General features: G+C 40.8%; 2 protein-coding genes across 3 annotated transcripts in view; one reads left to right on the top strand and one right to left on the bottom strand.

Annotated features, from left to right (window-relative positions):
- The window catches only part of LOC125018982 (solute carrier family 41 member 3), a 32,119-nt gene extending 29,429 nt beyond the window's left edge, over window positions 1–2,690 (bottom strand). Inside the window, exon 1 of one of the 2 annotated variants that reach the window (XM_047603478.1) lies at window positions 2,573–2,690. The gene's annotated coding sequence lies outside the window, so the exon portion shown is untranslated. Of the gene's footprint in view, window positions 1–1,295; window positions 1,434–2,572 lie in introns of those variants that run through there. The other variant, XM_047603470.1, reaches the window with a different exon arrangement.
- A 1,910-nt stretch (window positions 2,691–4,600) lies between these two features.
- dedd (death effector domain containing) lies at window positions 4,601–12,720 on the top strand. Its single transcript, XM_047567842.1, has 5 exons — window positions 4,601–4,884; window positions 6,276–6,952; window positions 8,606–8,710; window positions 8,805–8,942; window positions 11,367–12,720. The coding sequence occupies exons 2-5, from the start codon at window positions 6,355–6,357 to the stop codon at window positions 11,771–11,773; spliced, it is 1,248 nt and encodes a 415-aa protein (XP_047423798.1). The 5' UTR covers window positions 4,601–4,884; window positions 6,276–6,354; the 3' UTR covers window positions 11,774–12,720.
- The last annotated feature ends 2,781 nt before the right edge of the window (window positions 12,721–15,501 follow it).

The raw sequence follows: 15,501 nt of genomic DNA, 5'->3' as shown, positions 1-15,501 counted from the left end.
TAAAAAGGTAAATGTGCATCCAACAGGTATTTATTACATGTTCAAGCAACAATGATGCTAAAATAATAATTAAATAATTAAAGCGTTTTCACTGTTTGCACATTTTTTTTCCACACATATCTGCAGCAAATTAAACAGACTTGGAGAAAAGTCTACAACCAACTGATCAAGTATCTGTGGGATGATCCACAGACGCCCCCCCCCCTCAACCCACAGGCCCCCACTGACATCATCCTGTCACCAGACACCACAGGACGCCCTCAGAAGGCCCATGTCCACTCTCTGATGAGTCACAGCTGATCTCTGCACATTTTGTGGGTTTTAGGCTCAAATACACAGGAAACTGTGGGACAGTGGTTAAGTCACATGTTCAATATCCTCTATATTCGTGGCTTAGGTGCCTTGAGCAAACGCCTAAATCTGTTTCCCGGAGGTCCTGCCTTTCTCCTCAACATGTCTCATTCATCTAGGTATCTCCAAAACAAGGACAACTTGATTTATATAGTTCCTTAATTACATTTAGCCTCTCATCCCAGATCAATTTTGAGGCGTCTGTCTTCCTCAACTCCCTCATTTGAGAACCAATCAATCAATCAATCAATCAATCAATCAATAAAACAGGATCTAAGCAGCTTCCTCCTGCTACAGGTAAGTAACTGGTCTTGAGAGTTTCTGATGTTCCTGTTTAAACGCCAACTCCACACTCGATACCTGGACGAGAGACGAAACGTCTTCAGGAGAATCTCTGAGTCCAGTCGCCTTTGTTTCAGTTCGGCTTTCTTGGATAACTTTCTCCTGAGCATTTAGTTATAGATCGACTGAGACAACTAGCAAATCTACAAAACCAATTCACAGCTTTCTTGTTAAGTTGTTTAACTTTAAATCAAGCCTCACTCACGCTACATGCAGAAATCAAAGCGTCTTATTATTTAGAGCAGATTACAACTCCTCTCTTTGCTATTAACATCACTTAGGTCAGATAATACTTTTAATTTTTGCTAATGTTACTCTAAAGTCTGTGAAAGGTATTAAGACTTAACTACAATAGCATCAGTAATTATACATATTTCATTAATTAATTCAGAAATTCATGGTAAAACTCTGACTATTCCTTTAATTCCTCACAGGAAACATTCACATTTAATACTGTCAGCATTTTATTCCACTGTCCTTCTGCTGTTGACCTGATTTTGACACTATATGTGCTGATGTATGCAAACAAAAAGACCTGACAAAGAAACTAACGCTGAGCCTTTGACGCTTAAAAGCGAAATGAAATCATCAACAATACACACATGGTTGGTTTTCTCCTCCAAAATGCCTGAATTCATCCGTAGCTCCCTGAATAATGGACCAAGAAAAATCCTCTGTTGACATGAATTCCTTCACTGGAGGCTGCCATCTGCACATCCCATAATGCAACTGCTCCCGTAACCACGGCTACACAACTGGGCGCTTTCTGATTGGATAAAAAACCGGCAGGAGTCAAATAAACGTGTCTCCGTGAAGCCCCGCCCCCTCATGTAGAGAGAGGGAGCGCGCGCGCGTGCGTGTGCAGCTGTTTGGGATTAAAGCAGCTGTATGTGCGATACAAGAGTGTGTAGCTGTGCAGCATTCCGGTTTGTGTTTAATTCAGATTTAGCCGAAAAACAATATAAACCCTGAAGAAGCGGACGGATGCAAATTGTTTCATAAAAAGTTGGATAAAGTCTGAAAAAGGTGAAAGTGCTGCTGAGTTTCATTTACAACCAGAGAACACAGGTCAGGAAAATACATCTGTTTGTTTTTTTATTTTATTTTATTTATTTTTTTAATTATTCTACTTATTCTACTGTCATTTTTCGTGCTGTATTTGTTTGTTTTTTTTGTAATCATGTCATTATGTATATTATTAATGTCAGTACTTAATTACTCACTCCAACGTTATACAGTCTGTAAATAGTTTTTGTGCCTTAAAATTGCACAATTGTTTAACTGTACCAATTGCATTCATTCGTGTGCTACTGTGTGCTCTTATTGTGTTAAATTGTGTATAGCTGCTATAATTTTTTATCTTTATGCTGCTGTATTTTCTATTTTTATTGCTCCCGAACCAAAGAGCTGCCAAACTGTGTTCTGTTATTTTTCACCGGCCAATAATAATGATAATAAACTTATTCTTCTTAAATTGTTGCTATGCTTCTTATACATTTACTCTAATATATTTTTTCTTGTCTTACTTTATTCTTTTTTTTTAATTTATTTCTCTCACCATGCTGCTGGAAAAGCTTAATCGTATCTTATCTAATCGCAAATAAAATTAAATATTTAATTGCAGATGCCTCATAGTCAATGGATTTTGAAATAAAATCCACTAATGACTGATCCATACACCCTGTATATGTATATATCTATGAGCATGCTGCTGTCCTCCAGACTTCGTGCAGCTGATAATCAAGACATGTGCTCAGACAAAGTACATTCATTAACTTAAAGTTGAAAAGAAACATTGGTGCAACAAACACACGAATCATTCTTATAAAATAGACGGTGCAGATTACAGATAAACTGACATTTGACTCATCGTTCTTACCTTTGTCTCCTGCCACAGCTTTACTGGAGGTTAAGTGTGTGCACAGAGCGCAGCCTCCCAAGAATAACTGTGCGTATGCTCGCTATGCTGTGTGTATGCGCCTCAGTGTAAATGTCCATCTATATTAAGGCTGTGTGTATGTTCCGCTTTCTCTTTGCTCGTGCATATGTGCATTCAGTCCTGTGTGAGTGTGTGTGTGTGTGCGCAGTCTGTGAGCCGGTGCGCGTGCATCATGGGTCACCGTCTTGAATTTCATGGCACTAGCAGATAAGGATATCCCCCTCCTGTCTTTTTCCATCTTTGGCGAAGCTGGTGTGACAGCACTGGGCAGCCACAGCGTGCTCCATTCACGAAAACAATAAACTTTAACACATTATTTCCAAAATAATGCTTAGTGTCGCTCAACTCTCACTAATGATTTATTGAAATCCATCAGAAACTTCATGATTTTCCACATATTTTTTAATAAGATGTAAATAATTCAGCTTGTGTAGATTATGTCAGTTCTGTTTAACAAAGGATATTAAATGATTCTAAAAGTTCACTTTTTGATTTGTTAGGCCTGATTTACGACTCTCCGCTGACCAGCATGTGCAAGAGAACAGCATGGTGATCTTTTTTACTGTTGCTTGCAGTGTGACACCGCACCATGCGCTCACTGTGGCATTTGAAAGCTATGCCGTAGTCATGTTGTTAATGGGGAAATGATCTGTAGCTATATTGAACACATGATTCAGTATTTCATGCATGTAGATGACAGAGTGGGAACATCTTGTTTAATAAAAACCCACCAGTTCTCTGTAATAGTAATGTGTTGTGTCGATAGATTTCTGTGGAAAGACACGTCCCGTAGTCGTGGAAAAGATGTTTGAGAAGGGTCAAATCATTGGCATGCATTAATCAGAGAAAACATCTAATGGGATTGAAGCAGAAGCTACTAAAATTGGGTTAAGAACTGTCCAATGCATTATAAAAACTGGAAGGATAGTGGGGAAAATAGAAGAGAAACACTGGTACAACTCAGATTTCATGAATATGAAAGTAAGAGCATTTCCACATGTACAATGTGAAGGAAACCAACGTGATTGGGTCTGAGCAGCTGTGCAGCCTTAAGAAAACCACTAGTCAGTGCGGCTAACCGGAAAAAAAAGAAAGGTTTCAGTTTGCTAGGGAGCATAAAGTTTGGACTCTGGAGCAATGGAAGAAGGTTATGTGGTCTGATGAGTCCAGATTTACTCTGGTCCAGAGTGATGGAAAAGAGGAGAGGGAGATAAAGTGATGCCCATAATCATGCCTAGTATCTACTGTACCAGCCTGTGGGGCCAGCGCTATGATCTGGGGTTGCTGCAGTGGTTCAGGTCCAGGTTCAACAACACGATACCCAAAGAAAGAGGTCAGGTGACTACCTGAATATACCAAATGACCAAGTTATTCTATCAATGGATTTTATTTTTTTGTTGCCTAATGGTTACGGACATATTTTTCAAGACGACAATGGCAGCGTTCATTGGACTCAAATAACGAAATGAGTGGTTCAGGAGCATGAGGCATCATTTCCAGACCTGAACCCCATTGAGAATCTTTGTGATGTGCTGGAAAAGGCTTTTGCACATTGGTCAGACTGTCACATCATCAATACGAGATCTTGGTGAAAAATGAATGCGACACTAGATGGAAGTAAATCTAGTCTAGACTCGACTCCAATTATATATATATATATATATGTGACCTTTTTTGGTGGAGATAGATAGATAGATAGATAGATAGATAGATAGATAGATAGATAGATAGATAGATAGATAGATAGATAACCAAAAACAATTAAATAATTAAAATAAACAACAAAAAGTAAAAATATAGACACACACAGTGAATTTTTAAATAATATATTATTTAAAATATTAGCGTGAGTGACTTTTTGTTTTCTTTTTATTGCGAAGTGAACGTATTTTGGACTCGTTAGCTCGACACCGGAAGTGGACCGTCCCGTGAACCGGAAGTTCTTTCATTTTAGCTGAAGAACGAAAAATTGTTTGCTTGTTTTCCCCCCATGGTGTGTGTGCCTGGGGACCCAAAAAAACAACCAAACCGAGCTTTATATCTGACCCGGAACGAAGCGGCGGCTCCCATCGACAGACTGTCGCCCTCCGTGTGTTGTCGACCCAAGAAACCAGACGGAGATAAATAAAAAAACGTGGTTTCTGTCCTGGAGGAGGAGGAGGAGGCTTTGCTACCAGACAGTGGGGAGCTAACTTAGCGCTAGCCTCCTCTCCAACTTTGATGGTGTCGGGATTATCCAAACCATAGAAACGGTAAGGTACGGGTTCTGGTTTTGTTTGTTTGTTTGTTTGTTTGGTTGGTTGGTTTATTCTTTTTGTCGCCCTGCTCGTCTTGTCGGTGTTTGTGTTTGTGTACATGGGTGACGCTGCTACACACTGGATGTAGCGAGGAGGAGCAGTCACAACAAACAAATGCGCAGATCGTGCACAGGTTACATAAATGCAGTTAAAAAAAAAAAAAAAACCCTCGGTGGTCTTTCTGGTTAAGGAATATTCATAATGTTGTGTAGCAGCATCTTGCATGAATGTTCACGTCTGGTTACACGTCGTTAGCCTCGGAGCTAACGAACTCTCTGACAAATTGGAAGCAGATTGTTGCGTCTGTCTGTTTTGCGCTTGTTTGTTCTGCAGCAGGAACGGTATTTATTTTCGGTTTTACATAAACCTCCAGTTCCCTGCAGACATTCATTTCCCAGCCTCGGGTTTTTTTTTTTTTAGTCCAGACGGCCCCTGGACTGACAGTGGTTGTTTTCATGGCTACACGCTGATGTAATCACTCCTCTCTGTCTCCTCATTAGCACTTTAAAGAACTGGACGTTGTTTACTGTTTGCAATGGACCATTAACACGGGGTCAAGTGTAGCTGGCACTAAATCTGGCCGTGTTAGATAGATGGATAGTGGCAGCAACGTTTTATTAAATAGAAATTAAAATCAGACCTGTCATAATTTTCAGAGAGTCCACTACAAGAGCCAAACAACCAGGTAGATACTTTATAGGTAGTGAATCTAACACTGGGAAATCTCAATTTACAGGCAAATCTATAACATTAGAAAAATGTATAAACAAGCTATTAAATTGAGTGAATGTTAAAAATTTAAATTCAGATTTACTAAATTAACCAATTACAAAAAAAGGCCTTTTGGAGCCCGGTCTAAGCTTATGTGTCTTTAATTAATTAATTAATTTTTGTACTGTTTTTAGACTTGTGCCTTATGCGTTGCTGTCTGAGCCATTTTACAACAAAATTTTCTGTATGTGTGCACCTTGTGGTGTGTATTTTCACAGGCCTGGTACAGTAGACACAAGGCATGATGGGGGCATCACTTCATCTGCCTCTCTTCTTCTTACCCTGATGCCCCATCGCTCTGGACCAGAGTAAATCTGGACTCTTCAGACCTTCGTCCATTGCTCCAGAGTCCAGACTTTATGCTCTTTAGCAAATTGAAGCCTTTTTTTCCCCGGTTAGCCTCACTGCTTAGTGGTTTTCTTAAGGCTGCACAGCTGTTCACTCTCAGTCCCTTGAGTTTCCATTTTACATGTGGAAATGCTCTTACTTTCTCTATTTAGTTGTTCGCAATATAATTTGATGAATATCACGATTTACAATTTTTCCTGCTTTATTTCATCTCCCTCTGTACGTAGCTGTTCGGTTGGATCGTAAGAAAACAGGAGGAGCCGCAGGGATTCAAGCGCCCCCCCCTCGTCACTGCTGGCCCCTGAGATGACATCACAACAACCACAGCTCCCCAACGCTGTCATTCCTCCCCAGCTCGCCCCCCAGAACTCTGCCCAGCAGGCCCGGCCCCACATCCAAGACAATCAGCTGGACTTGAGTCAGAGCAGCGGCAACAACGGACACCTCGACCACCGGGCTCTGACGGGCAGGCCGGGCTGCTCCAGCACGACGACGACGACGGCGGCGGCTGCGACTTCGGCTTCGGCGGCCAGCAGGGAAGCTGCCAGCACGAACGTCTCGGCCTCCTCCGCCAGCTCCGGCTTGTCCAAAAGAGATGGGGCCTTTGAGCCGTGGCCCGAGGAGGCAGTGGACAACTCCCACGGCCTGTACTCGCTGCATCGCATGTTCGACATCGTCGGGGCCCAGCTGACGCACCGGGACGTCCGGGTGCTGTCGTTCCTGTTCGTCGACGTGATTGACGAGTACGAGCGCGGCGGCATCAGGAGCGGGAGGGATTTCCTGCTGGCGCTGGAGCGCCAGGGGCGCTGCGACGAGACCAACTTCCGGCACGTTCTCCAGCTTCTGAGGATTATCACCCGCCACGACCTTTTGCCTTATGTCACACTCAGGAAGCGGCAGGCCGGTGAGTAAAAGCGCCGTCATCGCGGTTTGCACACAGACCAGAAATCACCATCGGCCGCAGAAATATATTCTCCTATTATGGGAAAACACAGAGGAGGCCGGTCTCTTGCAGCGTGTTTACTGCTTCACTTCGACAGCCGTTTTTGATCTAGTCTTGGTCTTCAGATGAAAATAGTTATTAGACTTAGTCACATTTTATTCATTTTTATCTTCCTCGTAGTTTTAGTTTTAGCAGTTGTGCAACTCTACAAATCACTTTCCAGAGTTTGAGATCAGCCTGCTGTGCTGTCCTTCCCTAATTTATAAGGTAGATAGATAAAGAGGTAACGTAGCTCAAGTTAAACTACAAAACCTTTTTCTTTTGCTGTGGTGGAAAAACAGCATTTATTCATATTTAAAAGCAGCGCAATGGCTTTTTTCTTAGTTTCTTTATTTCTGATCCCCATTAGCCTCAGCAGCGACTGTTCTTCCTGGGGTCATATTAACATACACTTAGAAAACAACAACTATAGTGCAGATAAAGTTAAAGTTTTTAACGCATACTCCTTAGATAACTGTCATGGGTATTTCTGTGGTAATTCAGGTGCAACGTATAGAAGCAAAATAACGTTTAAAGTCTTAAATTCTAAGGTTGCAGCTTGAACGGTTTACTTTATCTTTGGATTTACAGACAAGAGGGATTCGTTCTCGTAATCTACATTTATGGATTATTTTAGTTCATTACACACTCTGCTGTACACATGTGCCAGTAAAAGTCGCGCAGTGCAAAAATGGCAACGTGTAAAGTACGTAGATGAGACTTCTTTAACCTCACAGTTAGTTTTACTGACTGTGATGGAGGCTGCATTAATAGCAGGATGATGCACTTTCAAATGACGTATTCTTACACCCATTATGTAGCTGCAGGGCTTAAGGTGCATGGTTAGTTTTGGTAGACTACTGTCAGCTGAGATCATCCAGTCCATCGACGGGCTGCACAGTTTGAAAGAATGTACAATATTCAAATAAAATTATAATCCCATGTCATTAACATTTCGCTACAGCTTCGATCATCAGATATTCATTTTAGCTCATCAACGCTTCGTCTTCGGAACGGGGAAAAAAATGGTTGTTGAAGAAGTTTTTATGTCTCCACCATGGAACTTAAACTAAGCGCGGTCGGTTGTGGCTTTTGTTGTTTAGGAGAAAGAACCTATGTGTTACATGTATGTGGCTTTAATACAAACATGATCTGTTGTTGTGTGTGTTTTTTCAAACTCAAACCTAACAACATGCTGGTGAGTGTTGGCTTCCTTTTTAAGCACCAGATGTCGCCTACTGGCAAAAAAAACACACTGACTGTTACGGCTTCTGCTAGTGGTGGGGGAAAATATCGACATGGGAACATCATGCAATATTTTTTTTCTTTCAATACAGTTTTACAATTTTAAAAGAAAAAGTTTTGGGCCACCACTTTTCATGTACAAGTGCAATAAATTATATTTAATATTGTCAATTTGTCCATTGAATCATCACTGTCATTTGATGCACAAATATACAACCTGTATTTTAAGCTGCATTTAAAATATCATAGTATCACACTAATTACTGGTATTGTGTCTCAAATATAAGTCTCTGCAGTTTGTGTAACCATATTAAATAATTTCTTTTTCAGTTTGCCCAGACCCTGTTGACAAGTACCTGGAGGAGACATCAGTGCGTTACATTTCCCCGAGAGGTTCGTTACAGCGTAAGGATGCTGCACCTCACAGAAGAACAGGTGCGTTTTTTTTGTGCTTGTACGTGCATGCGTTTGCTCTGTCATTTCAGTGCGATGCACTAGAATATTAATTTTTAAAAACTAATCGCTGCAGGTCCACGGCCAGTCATTTGTTGCTCCCCGTCGGGAGCTCACGTCGGCCCTCCCCGAACGAAACCGGCTCCTCGCGTGCCCAACCACAAACGGAAGAGAAGTCATTCCTCAGTCGACTGCCGAGAGAAGCAAACGTGTGGTACGAATTGCAACACAGAGAGGGGGATCATCATTTATTTTTAGTCCACGTGTCTTCGGTAACTGGGGTGTATAGCTGGTGAAGTTTTTCCCGTAAGATGATCTCTTTAACGTTATTTTAGAGGCACACTTGGTTTCAGTAAACAGGACGAAAGAAAGATGAAATCTCTGCGCAGCTGAACAGTTAACGTGTCGTTAGTAAGTCATTCTTTCTGAGAATTGACCTCTGAATTTATCCTCAAATACAACTGTAGCCTTATTCACACAGGATTTAGTTTTACGTGGGAAGTCCTGTGATTTAGAACTGACCCCCTCCTACGTCTGTGTTTCATGTGGCGCATTCACGCTCTGCTACTTTCCGTCTCGCTGCCTGTCAGAGTCTTAATGACTGTGCAAATTATAATGGATGATAAAAATATATTTTTTTTAAATACTGTTCCCGGGGAAGAAATTACCAACAACCTGGTGGTATTTAAATTTGAACCCATTAATGGTTGATTTAATAATTTCATCCGTCTAAATGAATGTATAATCTCGACTTTGCGCTCTAACATCTGTCCAAACTTTGACTTATAGCACATCCTTCATAATTCTTCAGAGACAGTTTTAAACACTCTACAAATTATAATGGATGATGAAAATACATTTTTTATACTATTTATCCCTGGGAGGATATTAGCAACGACCTGTCAGCATTTAAATCAGCTCCACCTTTACAGATGAACACATTAATGATTGATTTATTGATTTCATCCGTCTAAATGAGTCAATAATTCAGAAATATCTCGACTTTGTGCTCTAACATCTGTCCAAACTTTGACTTATAGCACATCCTTCATAATTCTTCAGTGACAAGATGCAGAAAAAAAGCTACAAATCAAACAAAAGGCTTGAAAAATGAAAAACTCAAACCTAAATCTCAAATCTCTGGATTAGTTTTATCAGACGACGAGAATTATTGAAGGTCATTTGTGGTATAATTTTCGTTTCTTTCTACTTTTACCTGAGGACGTCCTGTGATTCAGATATTATCCCCCTACGTCTGTGTTTCATGTGCTGCATTCACACGGGATAAACAAACTCAGTGTTTTACTCAAATTTACAGGTTGTTGTTACGGCTCTGCTACTTTCCATCTCACCCCGCTGCCTGTCAGAGACATTTTTAAATACTCTACAAATTATAATGGATGATAAAAATATATTTTTTATCCTTTTATCCCAGGGAAGATATTACCAACGACCTGTCAGCATTTAAATCAGCTCCACCTTTACAGATGAACACATTAATGATTGATTTAATGATTTCATCCGTCTAAATGAGCGAATAATTCAGAAATATCTCGACTTTGCGCTCTAACATCTGTCCAAACTTTGACTTATAGCACATCCTTCATAATTATTAAGTGACAAGAGGCAGAAAAAAAGCTGCAAATCAAACAAAAGTCTTGAAAAATTAAAACCTCAAACCTAAATCACAGTGATGTCGATTCGCACTGGATTAGTTTTATCAGAGGAACTCTGTGTTACGAGAATTATGGTTTTTTCTTTACAAATCACTGACATGAGCCCTATTCGCAAGGGATTAGTTTTACCTGAGGACGTCCTGTGATTCAAATATTACCCCGTATATGTGGTACATTCACAAACTCTGTTTTTATGGCTCTGCTACTTTCCATCTCATCCCACTGTGTGTCAGAGGGAGTTGTAATTAATGTGCAAATCCTAATGGATGATAACAATATATTTTTTTTGATACTATTACTATTTATCCCAGGGAACAAATTACCAAGGATCTGGTAGTTAAATCAGCTCCACCTTTACAGATGAACACATTAATGATTGATTTAATAATTTCATCCGTCTAGAGTGAATCATTTAGCGACATTTGCGCTCTAACATCTGTCCAAACGTTGACTTATAGCACCATCCTTCATAATTATTAAGAGACAAGAGGTGGAAAAAAAGCTGCAAATCAAACAAAAGCCTTGAAAAGTAAAAAACTCATCCCTAAATCACAGAGAAGTCAATTTCCACTGGATTAGTTTTTATCAGAGGACCCGTGTGCTACGAGAATTATGGTATGAATCACAGACATGGACGATTCACACGGGATTAAGATCACATAAGGTGATTATTATGAATTATCGGAGGTCCCCAGGTAAAACTAGCCCTGTGCAAATTAAGCTTTATGTTCTTAAATACATCTTTCGAAGGTAAATCCATTTGAACGGTTGTTAGATCTGCGTTGTTTGAAGTGTGAAGTTGAAACGTCCCATTTGCCTAATATACACTTAAATGGAGTAAACCAACCCCCTGTCGCACTGACTGCAACTTTTTTTTTGTTTTTATTATTTAACTTTCCTTTTAGTTCCAGTCTGCAGAGTCCACTCCAAATCCATAACATTCTTTTTTGCTTATTTTTCAGACATCCGCCTCCGTGTTCGTGCTGAATACTGCCAGCACGAGTCGGCGCTGCAGGGCAACGTCTTTTCCAACAAGCAAGAGGCGGTGGAGCGACAGTTCGAGCGCTTCAACCAGGCCAACACTATCCTGAAGTCCCGAGACTTGGGCTCCATCATCTGCGACATCAAGTTCTCCGAGCTCACCTACTTGGACGCCTTCTGGAGGGACTACATCAACGGATCATTGCTAGAAGCGCTCAAAGGGGTGTTTATCACAGATTCCCTAAAACAGGCCGTGGGCCACGAGGCTATAAAACTGTTGGTGAACGTCGACGAGGAGGACTATCAAGCCGGTCGACGTAAACTGCTCCGTAATTTGGTCACAAACGGTGGGTGCCCACCAGTGGGTAATAAAGACTCTGTGTCTTAGACGGACTTGTCAGAGCGGTAGCGTACTGGAGGAACACTGCTGTGCCTCGTCCACAGGGAATAGGGTGACATGTGGCTGTGTCTTTTGAGGTGCCTGGAGTTTGTGCGCCTGAAAAGGAACTTGGAAAAACGTCCAGCCGCACCGTTAAATTCCTTGAGAGCTAAGGTCATAGGATATTTACTTGGCACCCCTAAGCGTAGCATGCAATAAGATCTGGAACTATGTTAGCAAACACAAATAGGAAAAATGCGTACAGGTTGGCATTGAATCTTGGGCTTTTCGCTTTTCTTCGAGGAGGCGATCGCTCAACCCGTGTGTGTGTGTGTGTGTGTGTGTTGAATTGACCTAATTTTTTGTTCAAGTTAGCTCATTCAAACACTTTTGTTAACTCTAATGATACGCTTCACTTCTATTCTAAAGTGTTGTTATTTGTTTTTTTTGTTTTTTTTTTCAATATAGGAAACGCAGTAAATGTTGACAAGTTGCTCCCAGTGGGAGTTGTACCGTATCGTCAAACTAGATAATAATTGTTCCAGGTTTTTCAGGTACATTGCAGATTGAGTGGGTTAGCCAGTGAGAGGGGGTTCTGTATCTTATAGGCGGGCAGAGACCGGAGACGACGTACAATTAGTCTATTTCGTAAGCGCTTGTTGGCAAAAGTGAACTCTTCTGCAGAGATGAAGCCTCATGCCTTCTTACCAACGGCTGTGATGATATTATAAGTTGTAATTTCCAGTCACAGCAAATATTTAAAAAGAAAAAAAATTATAATAATATTTTGTTAATCATTATAATGTGTTAATTCTTCCACTGGTGTTTTTGATTTGTTTGGATTTTGAAATCTGTGTCCTATTCATCCTGAACTCGCCCTGCCACTCAGAGTGGCCTTTTTTAAAAAAAAAAAAAACCTTTCTTTAAATAAATTTCAATCATTATGTGCACATTCATATATATATCAATTGATTGACATTTCACGAATTTGTACAGTTAAAAGACATTTCACCCACATTTCACACAGTTTTCTGGGATTATCCTATGGGTATAAGTCATGTCATCTGTTGAAAGAGGAGGTAGTTGGCCGATCGCTGCTCTTCTAATGGCGTCTGTTAGTTGTCTTATAGACTAAATGTCTCCCTTGAAAGCACCGGTGTCCTCAGATACATCCTTTCCTCTTGGAAGGTATTCATAAACCAAACTGGGTTTTCATGGTTGCACGTCGGGGGTCAGATGAGAAAAGACCAGGACGTAGGCGAACCTGAAGCGGAACAGACTAGTCAAAGCTGGGCTAATCTCTATGAATGAGTTTGGGTTGTGTACGTAAGTGCCAAGTGGGTCACTGGACTCCTGGTGGTGAGACTGAGCGCCTCCATGTCGGAGTTCATCCCTGAGGAATAAGAGGTTGAATGTGACTGGGAGTTGCAGGGAGGGAAGTTAAGAGCTTGGTGGAGTCCTGGAAGGTATTCTGATGGAGAAACTTGGAAGGGACAGTTCGAAGGAACTTCCGAAACCAGAGCGGCGTTACGTTGCTGACGGTTGACTTTGTGGTCGTATCTTCAGATCCACGTCTGCAGAGCAAACGTGTGTTGAGGATGATATAGGAACGGGAGGTCTTCTCGATGCCTAGGAGTCCAGGAACATGGGATCCAAAGTGGGTCGTGTTCAGATCCTCAATTTGCCAGGACGAAAGAATCTGGAAGGTGAAGCAGGACTTACCTCAGCATGTGTTTAGATGTTTCCAGCCTCTTCACAAATGGGAATGAAGGAATGGCAGCACAGATAGAAGAGACTGAAAAGGTGGTGGTTCCTCCGTAGGGCGGTAGGGCTCAGCCCTAGGGTTAGATGTGAGGAGCTATTTGAGGTGGTTCGGGTATCTGGTGAGGATGCATCCTGGTTTGGGAATAGATCCAGGCCCAGATTTGCCGGATGGAATATATAACTCGACTGGTCTGAGAAACGCTTGGTGTATTTCAAGAGGAACCGGACGTTCATAGCTGTGGAGATGGAGGCTGGGAATCTGTTTGCTTGGTCCTTTTGGAGACAAGTGGAGGAAAGTGCAAGAATAGATGAATGGCATTGATATTTCAAGGTTTCTTTGTTGTTTTCTTTAACAAAAGATATGATATCATAGGGATCAGCATAGTGTAATACCCAGGTACATAGCATATAGCATACGATGCTAATACTGTATGCACCACTTCCACAGTGTAACCTGAAATGCTAATTACCAAATGTAAATTTAAATTTCTTTTTTGGCATCCATCCATTCATTCATAACAGGAGACGTTGGCTTCGAGGCAGCCTATGATGATAATAATAATAACACAGCTTATATTTCATACACTTAGTGGCTTTCAAGTTCTGATGATTCCCCCCCTAACACTCCCCCCTTTTTCCCAATGTCTTTCTGGCTTTAGCTTTGCTGGCTTGTTTGTTTTTTCATGACACTTTGTGTGGTAGGCGTACAAACAACTACCGCCCAGGCTATTCTTATTCAGGTGCAGAACTTCCGTGCATGTTGGCGGCCATTGTGGCGTACGCTGTAGCCTCTGGGCTGGGGTTTTTTACGTGCAGCTAACAGAGTTGAGAAGAAGTCTTATCAACAGGCTATAAATGCCGGTGTTGCACAATCCTGGACCACGTTTAGTGACGATATCCTTACGAATGTTCCTACAGAGAAAACTGTGTTTAACTTTACTAACAATCAGATGTAGGCTGCAAAGTCAATCACACACATTCCCATTCATCAAGCCAAGCCCCCCCACCACCACCACCACACCCACCTTTACTTTCAAGTAGCTGCATAAAAGACACTGCTTCCAGAGTCGGCAACGATTGGGTGTTTAATGGTTCGTATGAACACGGTTCCTATGGATGCTCTTCTGGAATCGACACCACTGTAAAGGGGGAGGAGCTGGGGGGGAGGGGAGGGGGTGCCAACGTAAACTAACAATTAGTCGTTTGGAAATATCCGTGATGTATATCAAAGATGTAGTTTTTAGTATAACGCTTTTTTTTTTTTTTTTTTTTTTTTGGAGATGAGATTTGTTTCGATCGTGTAGCAGGATAGAGATTGAATGTTGATTCAGTAACAACTGTCAAAATGCCAGTCTGTAATGCAAATATTTGACATATTCCTTCGATATTCTGTTACTCGGTGCACATAGCCAAAACATACTGTATGTGCTCATACTCGTGAGAAGCAAATATGTACGTGATCCGCAAAGTGTGATTTTTTTTTTTTATTTTATTTCATTTTTTAATGCAATTCTTCACCTTCCTTCCTCATATTCTTTTTTTTTCATGCAGTGTCACATTTTTTTTAATGCTATTCTTCACCTTCCTTCCTCATATTCTTTTTTTTTTTCATGCGGTGTCACATTTTTTTTTTAATGCTATTCTTCACCTTCCTTCCTCATATTCTTTTTTTTTTCATGCAGTGTCACATTTTTTTTTAATGCTATTCTTCACCTTCCTTCCTCATATTCTTTTTTTTTCATGCGGTGTCACATTTTCCTTTCTTTTTTTTTTTTTTTTTGCCAAATCTTTGTAATCAGTTCTTACCTCTGCTTTTAAAATGTAGTTTTACTCGTCTCGCTTTCCATCAGATAATTTAATGTTGGGCTGCAATTCAGAATTTTTGGTTTTATGTACCCTATTAAAAATTCAGTGGATGTTTTTTTTTTTTGCCATACATGTTCTTCCTGCTTTAAAAAAACAAAAACAAAACA

The sequence above is a fragment of the Mugil cephalus genome, chromosome 1, assembly GCF_022458985.1.
Source record: "Mugil cephalus isolate CIBA_MC_2020 chromosome 1, CIBA_Mcephalus_1.1, whole genome shotgun sequence".
In the NCBI taxonomy this organism is placed as follows: domain Eukaryota; kingdom Metazoa; phylum Chordata; class Actinopteri; order Mugiliformes; family Mugilidae; genus Mugil; species Mugil cephalus.
Note: the sequence above shows the minus strand (reverse complement) of the source record. Positions and strands in the feature narration are given on the sequence as shown.

Bases quoted from the DNA above. Each gene is read 5' to 3' on its own strand.
- dedd (XM_047567842.1), top strand. From the start codon at position 6,355: ATGACATCACAACAACCACAGCTCCCCAACGCTGTCATTCCTCCCCAG. The intron at 8,711-8,804 runs GTGCGTTTTTTT...TAATCGCTGCAG, and splicing joins TGCACCTCACAGAAGAACAG to GTCCACGGCCAGTCATTTGT. The intron at 8,943-11,366 runs GTACGAATTGCA...CTTATTTTTCAG, and splicing joins CCGAGAGAAGCAAACGTGTG to ACATCCGCCTCCGTGTTCGT.